The following is a 20,629-nucleotide window of genomic DNA, read 5'->3' as shown; positions in this document are numbered from 1 at the left end:
TTCAAGACCAGACATATTTCTCTCTCTCACACACACACACACACACACACACACACAGAGGTATGTGTTCAGGCTTCATTGGTGTGGTGATCATGCCCTTTCCCACAGGAATGTCAGTGCAAAACACGTTAATATTATATTAATTACAAGCATTAAAAAAAAAAAACTAACATGAATGAATAAAAATGTTGGGAAAATATTACAAGAAAATTCTAATTAAAAGCATTATTGTACAATATGAAAAATATATATTGCTTGATTATCTCAATATTATTATTTTCACAATATCTGGCAAATACATGCATTATGGCTACCTTTGAGCTATTGCAGTCTACCTGAGAAACACATCAGACTTTGAACTAAGTGGTTTAAAAAAATAAGACCACATATTGGATTTGCACAATCATTAGACAACAAACAGAAATGCTGACCAAGCTAAAGCTTCTCCTCAGCTTAAATAAGGTTATTCTATTCACTCACTGATACATGAACCTGCCATTTTACTGATACACCAGGAGGCCATAGCAGAATTAATTTCTGCGTCAGTAATATAGCCTATACTTGGAAAAGGCATATGAAGAAATACACAGAAAGGGCAAATGTTCAGCTCTATTCAGAATAAAACCACAGAAAGGGCATATGTTACGCTCTATTCAGAATAAAACCACAGAAAGGGCATATGTTACATTCTATTCAGAATAAAACCACAGAAAGAGCATATGTTCAGCTCTATTCAGAATAAAACCACAGAAAGGGCATATGTTAAGCTCTATTCAGAATAAAACTCTAAACCTCCCTGAAAATTCCACACTTGCCATTCCACATGCATATAGTGGGCTCCAGAATTATTGATGAATATGCCCCAAAAATACTGTAAACTAAAAAAACAGTTATTGACAAAAGCTTTATTTTCCAACATATGTAATATAGTCAGCTTTATTGATGATTCAATGAATTAAACTAAACATTTACATTTATCAACTAGATTTCCACTAAATAACAGGCTTCACAATTATTGTTACCTCATTTCTATTGTCGAGGACCCGGCCCTAGGCCCCCCTGATGAGAGATTGACAGGGATGGGTTAGGCAGGAATGTATTGTTAACCTCTCGCACACGCCATTGAGGTGGTAGCAAGAACGCCCGTAAGAGGGAAAATATGCGGTTCAGAGCTAATGAGCAGCCCTAATTGTCAGCAGAGGAGTCTGAATTCGGGGGACTTAGATTTAGAGTACTAAGGAGCAAGGTTGAAGTTCTGACTGAGGCCATGCATAGAATGAGTTCCAGCATGACCTTGGAGGAGATTCAACATGCTGAGCGAGCAGTCGGGGAATACCCCAACAGGGGAGGATCATAATGCCTGGTTAAAGCAAAAAGATGAGGAAAACAATATAGATGATGGGGAAATGATAATTTGATAATTTATGGGATAGATTCAAAGGACTGACTGTGGAGGAGTTAAGTGATGAATTACACTCAGCTATTAGCTGGATGTCCTTTGTAGATCCCTTAAGGCGCCACAAAAAAGGGCACCTGAAGCGTGTATTGAGATGGTGGAAGGCACTAACTTCTGGCTTGTATGAAGTCAAAGTGTGGAGAAAGTCAAGGAGAGACTATGAAATTGAGACAGACACCAGTGATGAATAGGTTCCTTAAAAAAATACAAAAGAGCTAGTGTTTTTCCACTCGTATACTGAGACGGTGGAAACTCCCAACCGGAGGGGTATATGAGATAAAGTATTGGGGAAACTTCCTTTGAGGTATGAGAAAATGACAGTGAGACAAACAAAAGTGATGAATATGTTCATTAAAAAAGTTGCATAAGAGATAAATGTCTTTCCACTCGGTATATTGGGGACATTTCTTATCAAAAAAAAGGTACACTTTTATATGAGTTAAGAATATATAAGGAATAAGCTTTTAGACGTTAGAAAAGCATCTTAGAATTTTGCTGTTGAAGATATCTATGGGCTGTTGAAGAGAGAGCAACGCAGGACAGCTGTGGTCGAGCTGGAGTGGCGCGCAAAGGGAGCGCGCCACTCCAGGATATCGATATGGAGAACGGAGTGACGTACGCGGTGCGGACTCAGCCCAAGAGTTGTGGCAACAGGACTGATGTCGAAAGAGCGATGCAGAACAACTATAATCATGCTTGAGTGGTAATTATAATCTATATTACTTGTAGAAGTAGGAAAAGTAGCACATAGAAGTTCAACGTTATAAGTTTCCTTTTATTTTTATGTCTTTTATTTTTCATTAAGATACTATATAAGGTAGAAAAATGTAGAGAAGTTTTTAGAGTTTAGATGCACATAATATTCTAGGAATATTTTCTTTTAACGTCCAAAAGGGGGAGCTATAGGATATGGCTAAGGCCAAAGAGGATGGGTATTTGAGGGGTGTACCTTGAATTTAACATCTGGTGGAAAGGTAAATTAGAAAGAGCTAAAGGGGTATATGAAACTTGTATGTGATTAGCAAACTGAAAGATGATATTTAACCTGTCAGCTGTATAACTCTATTCTTTTAATTCTTTTGATTATGATAAAGTATATCTGACTAAAATCATATGTGATGAAGTTTCTTTTAGAGGAATGCAGTGAATACAGGAAATCGTATACCAGATTTGCATCACACCCTTCACTTCGAGACTGGGCTGGAAGTTCAGTAGAACTTACCAGGGCTCCAGGACGTTCGGAGTACTTAAAGGAAAAGAGAGTTCGTCCCCGAGACACCTCCTCGTGGGGTACTGCTCTTGGGAACGTGAGATCTGAGCTTGGCAAGGGGTCCGTAGCTCACGACACTATACTCTATTGACGTGATGGAATGATACAGAATAGTTCATGTAAAGAGAGGAAATGTATTGAAAGAAAAGTACAGTATATATAGTTTTACCATGTTTGAAAGGGTGCTAATAATTCTGGAGCCCACTGTATATCAAACACTAAAACTGATTACGAAGTAAAATTAGTCAGGAACTCATTGTATCCTAGGAAGAAGAATTAATTCTGTTTCCATCAGTTCACATTTTGCATTTGATGTCTCAAGTTCGGGGTAGCACGGATGGTGCAGTGGGTAGCACTGCCGCCTCACAGCAAGGAGGTCCTGGGTTTGAATCCCCGTCGGCCGGGCCTCTCTGTGCGGAGTTTGCATGTTCTCCCCGTGTCTGCGTGGGTTTCCTCCGGGTACTCCGGTTTCCTCCCACAGTCCAAATACATGCAGGTTAGGCTGATTGGAGAGTCTAAATTGGCCGTAGGTATGAGTGTGCGAGTGAATGGTGTGTGTGCCCTGCGATGGACTGGCGACCCATCCAGGGTGTATTCCTGCCTTTCGCCCAATGTATGCGGGGATAGGCTCCAGCGACCCTGCGACCCTGTTCAGGATAAGCGGGTTCAGATAATGGATGGATGTCTCAAGTTTAATCTTAATCAGAAGTCAAACTTTTCTGTGGAGTTAACAAATGTAAACTTACAAATGTTTGCAACTGACCTGGGGGCCAGATCTGGGGGGCTGGGTGGGGGTGTTTACGACCACTTTTATTTCATATTAACCCATTAAGTATCACCCCTTTTCTTGACACAAGCTTAAATGACATATGCAAAATTAAATAATTACTATTCTTTAGTTTTAATGCTTTAAAACGGTATATCCTGCATAGTGACTGCAAATTTATTATTTAACCCAGCTGCTTAACCAATCAGAAAAATGCTCCATTCAAAATAACAAATTAAAGAAATGTAGTATACAAAATAACAAATTAAAGAAATGTAGTATACAGAAAGATACAAGGGGTAACATACAACCATTTTTGATATTGCCTGTGTTTGTAAAATACTTGCTGCTGAGTTTCATGCTGATAACTTTGAAGACTGTCCTTACAGATGTGTCAGTAAAATAACTCTACTACCTCTGCTCAATTCTACCACCTGAGTGAAATTCTCCCAAACCACTGAAGTGAAATAGTATAGTATAATCCACAGTATTCCACATACAGTATCTGGTGTTTTTGGAAAGCTGATGTCATAGGAAACAGGTTGCTGTAATTTGTGGTGTGCTATAAAGGCTGAATAAAGATCTCGGAATTCCACTTAAAAATGAACCACAGGTAATGCATTGTTAGCTGTGAGTCAGCATCCAGCTGTGCTACAAAGGGTTACCAGGTTTGTTAGACATACAGAGATTGTCATTATTTGATGACTGATTGTTTTTCTGTGAGCCTTGGGTATGTACAGTAGGGGAAATCTTGGAATGGTTCAAGAAGACTCGCCAATACGACCTTCTGCATGCCATTTGCGTATAGACATTCATTTTTCACATTCTGCAGCACTTATTTTTTAACTTTCAGTGATTGTCAGTGATGTATATCCAGTCCCTTTTATGGACGGCCATTCTACCCATCTTGCATGAGTCTTTGAACATATTATATACTTGGATATATAGAATTTTGTTATTTACCCATGCTATGAATTCAATGGTGGTCATCTGACTTGCTTCCCACTGCTACCCTGTCACTGTGACAAACTGGGGAGAAAACAGTCATGAAAAAACTTGGAATTGTCTACTGTATACTGTTTACCGGTAATATGAAGTTGTGGTCTCATGTTTCATGTTATCATTTATCTTTTTGAGAGTCGAAAATGACTGGAAATTTGTTATGTTACAACTGGATAACCTAGGTGATACGTTTATTTAGGTGGAACCTGTATGCAGTTATATGCTGTATATAATTACAGTGGCTTCCGAAAGTTCTCTTCACTTTTTGCACAGTTTTTGTAGATTTCATTTTAAATGGATAAAATTGCCATTTTTGTTCAAAAGCTAAATAGTATCTTGCACGGTATTAAGCCTTATCTTGAAAACCCCCCAGTGTTTCTGCCTCCCCAACATGACCTGGCAAGCTATTCCACACAGTGACCACCCTCTGTGTGAAAACATACTTCATCATGTCGCTGTGGCATTTATCCTTTCCCAACCATTCACGCCCCCTTGTCCTGCTACCTGAAGAATATGTCCTCTACATCATTAGCAATGAAGGGTGGGGGTGGTAGGAAAAATCTCAATTAAAAATGTATCAAAAAACACTTTGGATTTTTCTGTGCATTGAAATGAATGTGTGCAGACCGTATACACATACATATCCAGTAATTTTATTATTTTGCTGGGTTCACAATTTTTCCCATGAACAGGATACTTCTGGTTTCACGATTGACCACAAAAACCATGAAAGGATGGTCAAATTTCAAGACGGGGGGTGCGGGGAATCGTGCTGAAGTCAGCATCATTTCGATTCCTGTGGCTGCGGCTGCTGTTGCTCCAGCCTCGTCCATGTCCAAGGTAGCCTTGTGCATAACCTATCAAAACACAGCACAAACACTAGTGAAATACAGGCAATGAAACAGATGGGGTTGATACAATACATAGCAAATAGCCTAAGCCTACTCGGGCAACATGGCTCAGGCAGTAAGAGCAGTCATCTGGCAGTCGGAGGGTTGCTGGTTCAATCCCCCACCTGTGTCGAAGTGTCCCTGAGCAAGACACCTAACGCCCAAATGCTCCTGATGAGCTGGTCGGCGCCTTGCATGGCAACCAATCACCGTGAGTGTGTGTATGAATGGGTGAATGAGAAGCATCAGTTGTACAGCACTTTGGATAAAGGCGCTATATAAATGCCAACAATTTACTCATGTAGGGGAGTGAAATGTGCTTGGAAATATTTGCTAGTACAAGATGGGGTTTTTTGGCAAGTGGATGTTTTTTAAAGAAAGACAATTCACCTGATTGAATCCAGGAGGAATATGAAGAAATCACCTATTTGTGCTCACTCTCATTTTCAGAGATTTTCAAATTTTCCCTACCTTAGATACAGCCAATTTCCCTTCCTCTGATATTCCAGTGAGGTCTGCAGTATCCCCAAATATGTCAGTGATTCCCATTTCAGAAAGGATTTCTTTGAGTTGATATGAGGTCTTAAGGGACAGTTTTGGAACATATACATTGTACGTCCTGTGAATGTAACAACAGTAGTATAAGTAAGCATAAAGTAATTCAGTATGATTTTCAACAGTTCAACATCTTCACACTTGATCTGTGTTCATCACCACAAACAGTTACGTTCTTCGGTCTTACATTTTAAAATGTGTTGATGTCATACAAGAGTTAGGTAGTTGACTTAAGGTTGTTGGTGTGGTGCAGGTTCACATTATAAATGCACTTTACACTTGATTTAAAATAGCCTACTTCTTCTCCACTGATCTGATCCATTTCTGCAAATGGTTTTTGCAGACCACTTCCTCCAGACCCTGCAATCCTTTCTCTGGAAGGACCAGCATCATTGAGACAGACTCATTATAATGCAGCTGGAGAACATGAGTGGAGATTTCTTCATCATGATAAACATGAAAATCCTCCTCTTCGTACATCATCGGAACAGAAACGGTGGTGTTCTCATCAACATGAAAGTCGTGATCCTTGGTTGCTTTGGGATCAAATGGAATCTCCCATTTACCTGCAGGTAAGAAATATGCTTACAAGACAGCCACCAAACATGCAAAGAAGTCCAGAATTGGTTGTTTATGTTCTTGGGTTTGTGAAATATTATTTTTTGTCAGTTATATGTAAACTTCTACCCATATAATGTGAACAAATCAAAAACAAAACAGTGGAATTCTAGACAGGAATCTCACTAGTCCAGATATTGAATGAACCATTTTTAAAAGTTTTCAACCTGAGGCTCTATGTAGCCTGTGCCTCACCTTTGAAGTATATGTAGTTGATGAGATACATGACTGCTTGGGGATCCACATCCTGAACCAGATCTGATATTTTACCCTTGGTCTTTTCATTAACATACTTATTGATCTGTTCCTTGGCCTCTTCAGGCTTGCTGAAGTCGGTGCTGAAACCATCTGACTCGAAATAGCGTTTCATGCTCTCCAGGAACTCAGGACGTGGCTTGAAGTCTTGTCCAATGAAGAGTGCGTTCCCGAGCGACATGTCTACATCCTTTTTCTCGTTGAGGTTGTGATGGATGTGTTGGAAGGCCTGGCTCACTTCCTCAGTGGTGATTTCTGTGCTGTTGAAGCCCAGACCTTCAAAGAGCTGCTGGTGCGTCTTCCCTCTGGCCCCCACGGACAGAGCAGCCAGGGCCACGGACACGCTCAGCGGGGAGAAGAAGACGTTCTTGGACTGAGAATCGGGCTGGGCAGAGATGTGCTTGTACAGATGGAAAGCAAAGTCCAGGTTCTCCTGGAATATCTTCAGGCTTCCAATGGCAGAATTGTTATTGCCATGGTGACTGTGATCATTGTCATGGTGACTGTGATCATTGTCATGGTGACTGTGATCATTGTCATGGTGACTGTGATCACCGTTATGGTGACACTGGACAGTGGACCAAAGCAGCACCAGCGCAGCACACAAACTCAGGACCACCCTCATCCTGGCAACTGTCAAAACATACATCAGAAATATACATCATTAAACAAGCAATAAAGTCTGTTTTTGTTGCCTTTACAGTCTGTGTTTGTTTGAGAAGGCCCAATGTGTTGCAAATAGAGAAAATACATTCACCAATTTGATAACTCATATGCTGTACTTAGCAACACACTGAAAATTCAGGAAACACTTTCACCAATTTAGCAACACATGCTGCATCTAGAAATGTGCTGTGAACACTGACCAGGCTACTGTCACTTAGCAAGCTGGCAGTACTGCTGAAGGTAGAAACAAAAAACACTGCTCATTCACAACTGACAGGAAACTACAGTAGCAAACATTGTTGCATCTTATATAGTTATTTTGAAGAAATCCAGCATGTCAGTTGCTGTGTAGATTATGGAAGATGAGAAAAGTTTTTCTTTTCTCTCTCTCTTTTTCTCTACAGGTTTTTAGAGGCATCAGTGCACATACACTAATGCAAGCCTTTTTTAATGCATTCATTTATGCTACTAATCTGTCCCCTGCGTACCCTGCTGGAAAAAACAGCTCAAGCTAGGTTTTGAAACAGCTGGTAGCTGGTTGACCAGGTAGACCAGCTCAAGCTGTGTTTTTGAAGAGCTGGTAGCTTTTATTTGAAGCCGGTCACAGCTGGATTTTACAGCGGAGTACGGTCCTGTCTGCCTGGCACAGGATGTGTGAAACAGTGAAATTGAATAATAATGTAAAATTATTGCATTTATATACCGCCTTTATGAGATGCAAAGTGCTGCACTGGGATGATGGTGAACAAACTATAACCGTAACACTACCACCATTGCTGGGCCAACCCAGTTTGCTACTGTGATTTCCTGTGAGTTGCGTAGTGTTGTGTGCATTTCCTGTATTTGAATGTGTTTTTGCAGTGCATTGAGGGATGTTCCTGAGTGTGTGGCATTGGGTTTTCTCACCCATACCTTTGTGGATGATGTGAAATTTGAGATCAAACAAAAGAAAAAACAAGACTATGCAAAAAGTGTTCAAGACCAGACATATCTCTCTCTCACACACACACACACACACACACACACACAGAGGTATGTGTTCAGGCTTCATTGGTGTGATGATCATGCCTTTTCCCACAGGAATGTCAGTGCAAAACACGTTAATATTATATTAATTACAAGCATTAAAAAAAAAACTAATATGAATGAATAAAAATGTTGGGAAAATATTACAAGAAAATTCTAATTAAAAGGATTATTGTACAATATGAAAAATATCTATAGCTCGATTATCTCAATGTCATTATTATTTTCATAACATCTGGCAAATACATGCATTATGGCTACTATTGAGATATTGCAGTCTACCTGAGAAACACATTCCCAGTATTCCCAATATTCCCAATGACAAAAGCCAAAAATCAACAGATTTACAATATGTTGCAGTATGCTCTGTTTTCCTTCGGGCTCTTCCAATACAAATACTGAGGTGTACAAATTTGGATGATGAGACATTTTTTTGTAACTACAGTTACACCTCAGAACTTAAAAGAGTCACCAGCACCAAGGGTGTAAAAGAGTGCAAAATAATAAGAAATGGACATTCAGCTGATCTGGGTTTGCCTTTACCACCTGTTTCATTATTTAGCTTATGAAACAAGCACATATTATGTTGACTGAAGATAAAGCACATAGTAACAAGAACCCATTTTCTACATCTTAATATGCACACTCACTTACAATCAAAGCAAAGATTTATTTAAAAACACATAAAACCTTGATTAAAATAAATTCTGCACTTACCTTACGTCTTAGATCGGTTCAGGACCCCGTCTCTGTCCCCATGGCTGAACTTATATCTCATGTCCAGTTAGATAACGCATCAGACTTTGAACTAAGTGGTTAAAAAAATAAAACCACATATTGGATTTGCACAATCATTAGACAACAAACAGAAATGCTGACCAAGCTAAAGCTTCACCTCAGCTTAAATAAGGTTATTCTATTCACTCACTGATACATGAACCTGCCATTTTACTGATACACCAGGAGGCCATAGCAGAATTATTCTCTGCGTCAGTAATATAGCCTATACTAAAAAGCATATGAAGAAATACACAGAAAGGGCATATGTTAAGTTCTATTCAGAATAAAACTCTAAACCTCCCTGAAAATTCCACACTTGCCATTCCACATGCATATAGTGGGCTCCAGAATTATTGATGAATTTGCCCCAAAAATACTGTAAACTGAAAAAACAGTTATTGACAAAAGCTTTATTTTCCAACATATGAAAAATAGTCGGCTTTATTGATGATTCAATTAATTAAACTAAACATTTACATTTATCAACTAGATTTCCACAAAATAACAGGCTTCACAATTATTGTTACCTCATTTCTATACGCTATTGAAGTGATGGAATGATACAGTATAGTTCATGTAAAGAGAGGAAATGTATTGAAAGAAAAGTACAGTATATATAGTTTTACCATGTTTGAAAGGGTGCTAATAATTCTGGAGCCCACTGTATATCAAACAATAAAACTGATTACGAAGTAAAATTAGTATGGAACTCCAAGTATCCAAGGAAGAAGAATGAATTCTGTTTCCATCAGTTCACATTTTGCATTTGATGTCTCAAGTTTAATCTTAATCAGTACTTTAATCAGAAGTCAAACTTTGAACTCAATGGGCCTTGAAAACCAGGCAATGTTGGCTTTGTGCAATCTTTTTTCGAAAATGTTAACAAGGATATCACTGGGAATCATTAAAGAAAATAATTGGCTGGCATTGAAAAGTTTCTGTGTAGTTAACAAATGTAAACTTACAAATGTTTGCAACTGACCTGGGGCCCAGATCTGGGGGGCTGGGTGGGGGTGTTTACGACCACTTTTATTTCATATTAACCCATTAAGTATCGCCCCTTTTCTTGACACAAGCTTAAAAATGACAAATGCAAAATTAAATAATTACTATTCTTGAACCCTGTTGAGTACTTCTGAAACATAACCCTTTTGATGTTTGTTTTCCAAGAGTCAGAATTACTCCAGATATTATTGAAACAAACTGAGAGAAGTTCAAATACAATGAAAGTGGAATTTAAAAAAATAGGTTACACAGATATAAACCTGAGTTTTGATGCTTTCAAACGGTATATCCTGTTAGCATAGTGACTGCAAATTTCAGACTGAAAAAATGTATACAAAAAAATAATTTAAAAAGCCTCGGCCCTGACTACAGAGTGATCTTATTTAACCCAGCTGCTAAACCAATCAGAAAAATGCTCCATTCAAAAGAACAAATTAAAGAAATGTAGTATACAGAAAGATACAAGGGGTAACATACAACCATTTTTGATATTGCCTGTGTTTGTAAAATACTTGCTGCTGAGTTTCATGCTGATAACTTTGAAGACTGTCCTTACAGATGTGTCAGCAAAATAACTCTACTACCTCTGCTCAATTCTACCACCTCAGTGAAATTCTCCCAAACCACTGAAGTGAAATAGTATAATCCATAGTATTCCACATACAGTATCTGGTGTTTTTGGAAAGCTGATGTCATAGGTTGGTGGAATTTGTGGTGTGCTATAAAGGCTGAATAAAGATCTCGGAATTCCACTTAAAAATGAACCACAGTTAATGCATTGTTAGCTGTGAGTCAGCATCCAGCTGATGTATATCCAGTCCCTTTTATGGCCATTCTACCCATCTTGCACGAGTCTTTGAACATATTATATACTTGGATATATAGAATTTTGTTATTTACCCATGCTATGAATTCAATGGTGGTCATCTGACTTGCTTCCCACTGCTACCCTGTCACTGTGACAAACTGGGGAGAAAACGGTTACAGTAGACACTTGGAATTGTCTACTGTATACTGTATACCGGTAATATGAAGTTGTGGTCTCACAATTTGTGGGGTTTCATGTTATCATTTATCTTTTTGGGAGTCGAAAATGACTGGAAATTTGTTATGTTACAATTGGATAACCTAGGTGTTCTGTATGCAGTTATATGCTGTATATAATTACAGTGGCTTCCGAAAGTTCTCTTCACTTTTTGCACAGTTTTTGTAGATTTCATTTTAAATGGATAAAATTGCCATTTTTGTTCAAAAGCTAAATAGTATCTTGCATGGTATCAAGCCTTATCTTGAAAACCCGCCAGTGTTTCTGCCTCCCCAACATGACCTGGCAAGCTATTCCACACAGTGACCACCCTCTGTGTGAAAACATACTTCATCATGTCGCTGTGGCATTTATCCTTTCCCAACTATTCACGCCCCCTTGTCCTGCTACCTGAACTCACCCTGAAGAATATGTCCTCTCCATCATTAGCAATGAATCACCAAAGAAGGGTGGAGGTGGTAGGGAAAATCTCAATTAAAAATGTATCAAAAAACACTTGTGGCAGCAATCTGATCTATTAACCACTTGCCCGAAAGCACATAACTGGAAATGCACGTAAATTTAGAGGAAAAAGATTGAGTCCATGTTCTGGAATAAAGGCCTGGCAAAGCATCACCAAGGAAAATGCTCAGCATGTGATGTCTATTGTTCGCACACTTCCGGCATCGAATGCAGAGGTTATTTATGGTCCTACATATAAAAGTTTTTTACCCAATACGGGTCTATGTAGCCTCAAATTAGAGCTCACAGTCTGCACTTTAATCTCATATTCACCGATTAATTTCAAATCCAGTGTGCTGAAGTACAGAGCCAAAAAAACACAGTTCTGTCAATGTTCAAATATTGCTGGACCACACACTATAGGCTATAATGTACACTGAAGCATACGATGGATGAAAAAAGGCTGGAAAATGTTGCATTATTTTTCCATCACACACACTGCGCCCTGAATACAAAGCTGACCCCTCAAATGCAATGACTGAATCTCCACCCTTGTCTTGGAGGATAAGGAGGAAATCCAGTCAAGAAAATACTTTGCACTAGATCCAATTATAGAGGTCTTTATTTCTGCAGAAAGAGTACACCTGATTCAACACCATACTAAAAATCTGTATTTACAGCAATCCTTTATACCCTCAAGGAGGGACAGTGCAAATGTGTGTGTGCCAGTTTTAAGGATAACTACCTAATTTTATAAGAGTAAATGTCAAACTTGTTCTCTTCCTCCCTTTTTTGCAATCTTTCTTCTTTGAACTCACTCACTCAGTCCCTCACATAAAACATAGAAGCAATGCTGATGACGACAGAACACATAATTATGTGAAAAGAAATATGAGAATAAAATTATATGTTTGTATTGTTAGAAATCCTGAAATATTATGGTGTTTTCTGGATTTTTCTGTGCATTGAAATGAATGTGTGCAGACCGTATACACGTACATATACAGCAATTTTATTATTTTGCTGGGTTCACAATTTTTCCCATGAACATGATACTTCTGGTATCACGAATTGAGCACAAAAACCATGAAAGGACGGTCAAATTTCAAGACGGGGGTGGGTGCGGGGAATCCCGCTGAAGACCCTCCGCCTCCGATTCCTGTGGCTGCGGCTGCTGTTGCTCCAGCCTCGTCCATGTCTATGGTAGCCTTGTGCATAACCTATCAAAACACAGCACAAACACTAGTGAAATACAGACAATGAAACAGATGGGGTTGAAACAATACATAGCAAATTTGTCAAATTTGCTTGGAGATATTGGCTAGTACAAGATGTGTTTTTTTAAAGAAAGTCAATTCACCTTATTAAATACAAGCGAAATATGAAGAAATCACCTATTTGTGCTCACTCTCATTTTCAGAGATTTTCAGATTTTCCCTACCTTAGATACAGCCAGTTTCCTTTCCTCTGATATTCCAGTGAGGTCTGCAGTATCCCCAAATATGTCAGTGATTCCCATTTCAGGAAGGATTTCTTTGAGTTCATATGAGGTCTTAAGGGACAGTTTTGGAACATACACTTGGTAATTCCTGTGAAGGTAACAACAGTAGTGTAATTAAGCATAGTATAATTCTGTATGATTTTCAACAGTTCAACATCTTCACACTTGATCTGTTTTCATCACCACTAACAGTTATGTTCTTAGATCTTACATTCTAAAATGTGTTGATGTCATACATGAGTAAGGTAGTTGACTTATTTCCCACATGAGAAGGTTGTTGGTGTGGTGCAGGTTCACATTATAAATGCACTTTACACTTGATTTAAAATAGCCTACATCATCGCCACTGATCTGATCCATTTCTGCAAATGGTTTTTGCAGACCACTTCCTCCAGACCCTGCAATCCTTTCTCTGGAAGCACCAGCATCATTGAGACAGACTCATTATAATGCAGCTGGAGAATGGAGATGTCTTCATCTTGATAAACATGAAAATAGTCCTCTTCATACATCATCGGAACAGAAACAGTTGTTTTATCATCAACATGAAAGTCGTGTTCCTTGGTTGCTTTGGGATCAAATGGAATCTGCCATTTACCTGCAGGTAAGAAACGCATCACAGTAAATGTGTTCATTTAAATCATCATAATTACTTAATTAGCTAACGCTTTTATCCAAAGCTTACAGTTGATTAGACTAAGCAGGAGACAATACCCCCTGGAGTAATGGAGGGTTAAGAGCCTTGCTCAAGGGTCCAATAGCTGTGCAGATCTTATCTTGGCTACACCAGGGCTTGAATCACCAACCTTCCAGGGGCCAGTCATGTACCTTAGCCACGAGGCTACAGGCTGGCCCTATATGATAACTTACATGCCCCTAAATAAATAAGCTTACGAGACAGCCACCAAATTAATATTTTTGTCAGATATGAAGTAACAGTTACCCAAGTAAGGTGATCAGAATCAAAAACGGGGATCCTGGAAATGTTTGGCCTAGTTAGCCAGAGATTGACAGATGCAGGCGCGTAGATTTAGGGGGGGACAGGGGGAACATGTCCCCCTCAATATGAATAATAACAGCACAGAGGGTCTAAACGCTTAGATATCCTTCTTACCTATTTTACAATTATTTCAAACACCCCTACTGGACCATACCATCTTAACCTTGCTGGGTCTGCCGGCCTCGCTCACTCGCAGTTGCTATATGTCTACCGCTGCGGAAGCATGATAGTGTAGTGAGTCTAGTGTAAGTAGCTATCACGCAAGTTTTACTGTCAGTGTTTCTGAATGAGAGTATCTGCGGATGAAAGGCTAACGTTATCTAGATTATAATTTGTGCCTGAAGTTATCTGAGGTGTGTTAATGTTCAGCAAACAGGCGAACGTTTGCAAACAATTTAATTTTTTTCTGTTAGCATTTTGTTCGCTGTGTTTGCAAACGGTCTGAAAGATTTGCGGCGAACAATGAGGAAGCTGGACTGAGGGACCTGTGAAGATTTCACGATATGGGTAGCCTACCTGAATGATGTCTTTTTCTTTACATAAATAAAATTAATTTACACAATAAATTGATGCAGAAGAGGAGCAAATTGGTTCATAAAAATTCACCAGAATGTAGGAAATTAAGTAAGAGATGCTCAAAATTTGCTGTTTAAATGAAACCTACTCCCCTGGACAGACCCATTCTGAAACGATTCCAGCCTGAGGCTGTATGTAGCCTGTGCCTCACCTTTGAAGTATATGTAGTTGATGATATACATGACTGTCAGTGGATCCACATCCTGAACCAGCTCTGATATTTTACCCTTGGTCTTTTCATTGACATACTTATTGATCTGTTCCTTGGCCTCTTCAGGCTTGCTGAAGTCGGTGCTGAAACCCTCTGACTCGTAATAGCGTTTCATGCTCTCCAGGAACTCAGGACGTGGCTTGAAGTCTTGTCCAATGAAGAGTGCGTTCCCGAGCGACAGGTCTACGTCTGTTTTCTCGTTGAGGTTGTGATGGATGTGTTGGAAGGCCTGGTTCACTTCCTCTGTGGTGATTTCTGTGCTGTTGAAGCCCAGACCTTCAAAGAGCTGCTGGTGCGTCTTCCCTCTGGCCCCCACGGACAGAGCAGCCAGGGCCACGGACACGCTCAGTGGGGAGAAGAAGACGTTCTTGGACTGATAATCGGTCTGGGCGGAGATGTGCTTGTACAGACGGAAAGCAAAGTCCAGGTTCTCCTGGTATATCTTCAGGCTTCCATTGGCAGAAATGCTGACGTTGTTATTGCCATGGTGACTGTGATCATGGCTAGGGCGACACTGGACAGTGGACCAAAGCAGCACCAGCGAAGGACACAAACTCAGGAGCACCCTGATCCTGGTAACTATCAAAACATACATCAGAAATATACATCATTAAACAAGCAATAAAGTCTGTTTTTGTTGCCTTTACAGTCTGTGTTTGTTTGAGAAGGCCCAATGTGTCGCAAATAGAGAAAATACATTCACCAATTTGCTAACTCATATGCTGTATTTAGCAACACACTGAAAATTCAGGAAACACTTTCACCAATTTAGCAACACATGCTGCATCTAGAAATGTGCTGTGAACACTGACCAGGCTACTGTCACTTAGCAAGCTGGCAATACTGCTGAAGGTAGAAACAAAAAACACTGCTCATTCACAACTGACAGGAAACTACAGTAGCAAACATTGTTGCATCTTATATAGTTATTTGGAAGAAATCCAGCATGTCAGTTGTTGTGTAGATTATTGGAAGATGAGAAAAGTTTTTCTTTTCTCTCTCTCTCTTTTTCTCTACAGGTTTTTAGAGGCATCAGTGCACATACACTAACGCAACACCAGGGATGTGGCTATTTGCAAAAGCTTCTCCTCAGCTTAAATAAGGTTATTCTATTCACTCACTGATACATGAACCTGCCATTTTACTGATACACCAGGAGGCCATAGCAGAATTATTTTCTGCGTCAGTAATATAGCCTATACTTGGAAAAGGCATATGAAGAAATACACAGAAAGGGCATATGTTCAGCTCTATTCAGAATAAAACCACAGAAAGGGCATATGTTAAGCTCTATTCAGAATAAAACCACAGAAAGGGCATATGTTACGCTCTATTCAGAATAAAACCACAGGAAGGGCATATGTTAAGCTCTATTCAGAATAAAACCTCAGAAAGGGCATATGTTAAGTTCTATTCAGAAAAAAACTCTAAACCTCCCTGAAAATTCCACACTTGCCATTCCACATGCATATAGTGGGCTCCACAATTATTGATGAATATGCCCCAAAAATACTGTAAACTAAAAAAACAGTTATTGACAAAAGCTTTATTTTCCAACATATGTAAAATAGTCAGCTTTATTGATGATTCAATGAATTAAACTAAACATTTACATTTATCAGCTAGATTTCCACAAAATAACAGGCTTCACAATTATTGTTACCTCATTTCTATTGTCGAGGACCCGGCCCTAGGCCCCCCTGATGAGAGATTGACAGGGATGAGTTAGGCAGGAATGCATTGTTAACCCCTCGCACACGCCATTGAGGTGGTAGCAAGAACGCCCGTAAGAGGAAAAATATGCGGTTCAGAGCTAATGAGCAGCCCTAATTGTCAGCAGAGGAGTCTGAAGTCGGGGGACTTAGGTTTAGAGTACTAAGGAGCAAGGTTGAAGTTCTGACTGAGGCCATGCATAGAATGAGTTCCAGCATGACCTTGGAGGAGATTCAACATGCTGAGCGAGCAGTCGGGGAATACCCCAACCCTACAGGGGAGGAGCATAATGCCTGGCTAAAGCAAAAAGATGAGGAAAACAATATAGATGATGGGGAAATGATAATTTGATAATTTATGGGATAGATTCAAAGGACTGACTGTGGAGGAGTTAAGTGATGAATTACACTCAGCTATTAGCTGGATGTCCTTTGTAGATCCCTTAAGGCGCCACAAAAAAGGGCACCTGAAGAGTGTATTGAGATGGTGGAAGGCACTAACTTCTGGCTTGTATGAAGTCAAAGTGTGGAGAAAGTCAAGGAGAGACTATGAAATTGAGACAGACACCAGTGATGAATAGGTTCCTTAAAAAAATACAAAAGAGCTAGTGTTTTTCCACTCGTATACTGAGATGGTGGAAACTCCCAACCGGAGGGGTATATGAGATAAAGTATTGGGGAAACTTCCTTTGAGGTATGAGAAAATGACAGTGAGACAAACAAAAGTGATGAATATGTTCATTAAAAAAGTTGCATAAGAGATAAATGTCTTTCCACTCGGTATACTGGGGACATTTCTTATCAAAAAAAAGGTACACTTTTATACGAGTTAAGAATATATAAGGAATAAGCTTTTAGACGTTAGAAAAGCATCTTAGAATTTTGCTGTTGAAGATATCTATGGGCTGTTGAAGAGAGAGCAACGCTGGACAGCTGTGGTCGAGCTGGAGTGGCGCGCTCCCTTTGCGCGCCACTCCAGGATATGGATATGGAGAACGGATTGACGTATGCGGTGCGGACTCAGCCCAAGAGTTGTGGCAACAGGACTGATGTCGAAAGAGCGATGCAGAACAACTATAATCATGCTTGAGTGGTAATTATAATCTATATTACTTGTAGAAGTAGGAAAAGTAGCACATAGAAGTTCAACATTATAAGTTTCCTTTTATTTTTATGTCTTTTATTTTTCATTAAGATACTATATAAGGTAGAAAAATGTAGAGAAGTTTTTAGAGTTTAGATGCACATAATATTCTTGGAATAGTTTCTTTTAACGTCCAGAAGGGGGAGCTATAGGATAAGGCTAAGGCCAAAGAGGATGGGTATTTGAGGGATGTACCTTGAATTTAACATCTGGTGGAAAGGTAAATTAGAAAGAGCTAAAGGGGTATATGAAACTTGTATGTGATTAGCAAACTGAAAGATGATATTTAACCTGTCAGCAGTATAACTCTATTCCTTTGATTCTTTTGATTATAATAAAGTATATCTGACTATAATCATATGTGATAAAGGTTCTTTTAGAGGAATACAGTGAATACAGGAAATCGTATACCAGATTTGCATCACACCCTTCACTTCGAGACTGGGCTGGAAGTTCAGTAGAACTTACCAGGGCTCCAGGACGTTCGGAGTACTTAAAGGAAAAGAGAGTTCGTCCCCGAGACACCTCCTCGTGGGGTACTGCTCCTGGGAACGTGAGGTCTGAGCTCAGCAAGGGGTCCGTAGCTCACGACAATTTTGGCGCCCAACGTGGGGCATCGAGCTGGTAAGAGAGTCCGGCTCACGGCCTCGTGGGGCACTGCCCGAGTAGATTCCTGCTCGTGGGACTCGAGTCGATTACTGGCTGTGGTGGGAATTTTAATTTATTCCTGTAAGAAAACACTCAGAGACAGAGACAGTAAATAAAATCCAATCTTTACTATGCGCATAGGGTCCAAGTTACATGCAAAAACAAGGACAAAGGTTCCAGGACCTTTGTCTGGATATATGTAGACACAGAGCGCAACAAATGTACGCCCCTTCATTAGTATTCATTCATATTTCTGATAATCAATATTCAAAGACAATCCACCGCTCTTCTCCTTACTGTAGATTGTTTATTCATATCTCCCCCTTCAAGGTACGTCATGCAGATGCATGTTCTCAAAACATTCCAGCATGACGTATACGCAGGGGCCTGTGCATTTAACTTGCGCGTCTGAGAATAATCTCTTATCTTGTTTTAACTCCCTGTTTCTAGGAAGATAATCCCCATGGTAGATTCCGTCATGAGGTATTATGTTTTTGGTTCTGCAGGCTCTTAGGCACCAAGACAAGATAATCCAGAACACACAGTTAATGGCCGTGGCCTTGGAGGCCCATGGTACAGACAGGGAGAGACATCTCCACTCACACAGTTACAGAATATAATATTGAGTAGCACAAGGCAAGTTATGATACTTTAATAAGTGTGTATACTCTGGATCATTCCAGCATAAGCAACCAATAATAGTATAAGAAATTAGTAAAGGATAAGCAATTAATAATATAAGTAATTAATAATGAAATAATCACATGAATATATAATTTCAACAACACTGGCACTGAAGAGAAAGGTGCTAGGCACCTAAGTAGTGAAACCGTAATACTCGAACTCGAAAGGAATCAAGAAAATATAGAATAAGCTACAATATTAGAAGACTGTATAGGACAGTAAATTTTAATAAAGTAGGGACTAAACAAGTCGCGCCTCCGACAGAGGGAGAGGCATTGGTTCAAAAAATACATGAAGAGAATGGACATTTCTCTTTTAGTGTAATTAAGAACTGCTCACAATGCCAGATGATTAATACACCACAAGATATGTGGAGTGCTGGATTGACTATAAGGTCGGGAGTACCCTGGGGAAGTATTTACATGGATTCGGCCAGTCCTGTGATGCGATCCACAGGGGGGCACCGATACTTACTGATAATAGTTGATTCGTGCACTGGGTACACCCTTATCCATCCTCTGCGGCAAGGTACGGGAAGACAGATTCTAGCCAGGCTAGAAAGCACAGTAATAGCAATAGGAAAACCCAAAGAAATCAGATCAGACAATGGAGCTCATTTCAAGAATACCTTTATCAATAAATGGTGTATCAAAAACAATATAGAAAGAATATTCTCTCCACCCTATCATCCTCAAGCAAATGGGATAGTAGAGATACAAACAGTGAAGAGATTGATAGCCAACGTAGCAAGGATTGGGATCAGAACATAATAAAATTACATGAGCAGATAAATGACTATGACAGTACGGGGGGGTCCCTGTAAAGGTGAGGTCTGGACCCATAGACATAATAGAGAAAGTGTTTGAAAAAAATACGGTAAAATTGAAAAAGGGAGGAATAACCTCAGTGGGACAGTGTAAGAATGTATAATGGAGGTAGGACCACATAAATATTTACTGCCTAAATGCTTGTTCCCTAAAGTCTGGGTCAAGGTGGTCAGACAGACAGGTGGGACATTTAGAGTTTTAACAGCTAGAAAAGGTCATGACCTTGCTCAAAATGCCTATCCAGTGCCGGAAGATATTAAAGGGCCAGGCTGTTGCATCCTGTGTTCATGTAATGAGTTAAGGCCAGGATATCAGGGACCTGGTGGGTCAAGAGTACCCCCAAAAATAGAGGGGTTACCAGGGGACGCCCTATGGCGAATGACAACCCAGACAGGGCATTCTCCAGTAGTGATGATGCACAGATTGGTGGTCTGTGGACAATGCAGAATTAGCATTGCAACAAATACCACTTTCCTCATGGCTAGAGATATAGAGGGGCCTGAGAAGGGGGGGCAGCCTAGAAAAAAATGTTACTGCCTTGAAGCAGCAGA

At 39.7% G+C, this 20,629-nt stretch overlaps 1 protein-coding gene and 1 pseudogene across 1 annotated transcript; both read right to left on the bottom strand.

Annotated features, from left to right (window-relative positions):
* Positions 1–5,125: 5,125 nt before the first annotated feature.
* LOC133139882 (alpha-1-antitrypsin-like) lies at positions 5,126–9,312 on the bottom strand. The gene is made up of 5 exons (XM_061259335.1): positions 9,222–9,312; positions 6,753–7,445; positions 6,238–6,505; positions 5,856–6,003; positions 5,126–5,351 (listed from the first exon to the last, which is right to left on the bottom strand). The coding sequence occupies exons 2-5, from the start codon at positions 7,435–7,437 to the stop codon at positions 5,151–5,153; spliced, it is 1,302 nt and encodes a 433-aa protein (XP_061115319.1). The 5' UTR covers positions 7,438–7,445; positions 9,222–9,312; the 3' UTR covers positions 5,126–5,150.
* Positions 9,313–12,681: 3,369 nt separating this feature from the next.
* Positions 12,682–15,658, bottom strand: LOC133140590 (hibernation-specific plasma protein HP-55-like; annotated as a pseudogene).
* Positions 15,659–20,629: the final 4,971 nt, after the last annotated feature.

This window comes from Conger conger, chromosome 11 (genome assembly GCF_963514075.1).
Source record: "Conger conger chromosome 11, fConCon1.1, whole genome shotgun sequence".
Lineage (NCBI taxonomy): Eukaryota > Metazoa > Chordata > Actinopteri > Anguilliformes > Congridae > Conger > Conger conger.
This window is presented reverse-complemented; position numbering and strand designations above follow the sequence as displayed.

What these genes read in the sequence shown, in the direction of transcription:
- LOC133139882 (XM_061259335.1), bottom strand. Translation starts at nt 7,437, where the DNA reads ATGAGGGTGGTCCTGAGTTTGTGTGCTGCGCTGGTGCTGCTTTGGTCC. An exon ending in CAACTACATATACTTCAAAG is followed by an intron (nt 6,506 to 6,752) that starts GTGAGGCACAGG and finishes TCTTACCTGCAG; the next exon opens with GTAAATGGGAGATTCCATTT. An exon ending in ATCAGATCAGTGGAGAAGAA is followed by an intron (nt 6,004 to 6,237) that starts GTAGGCTATTTT and finishes TTACATTCACAG; the next exon opens with GACGTACAATGTATATGTTC.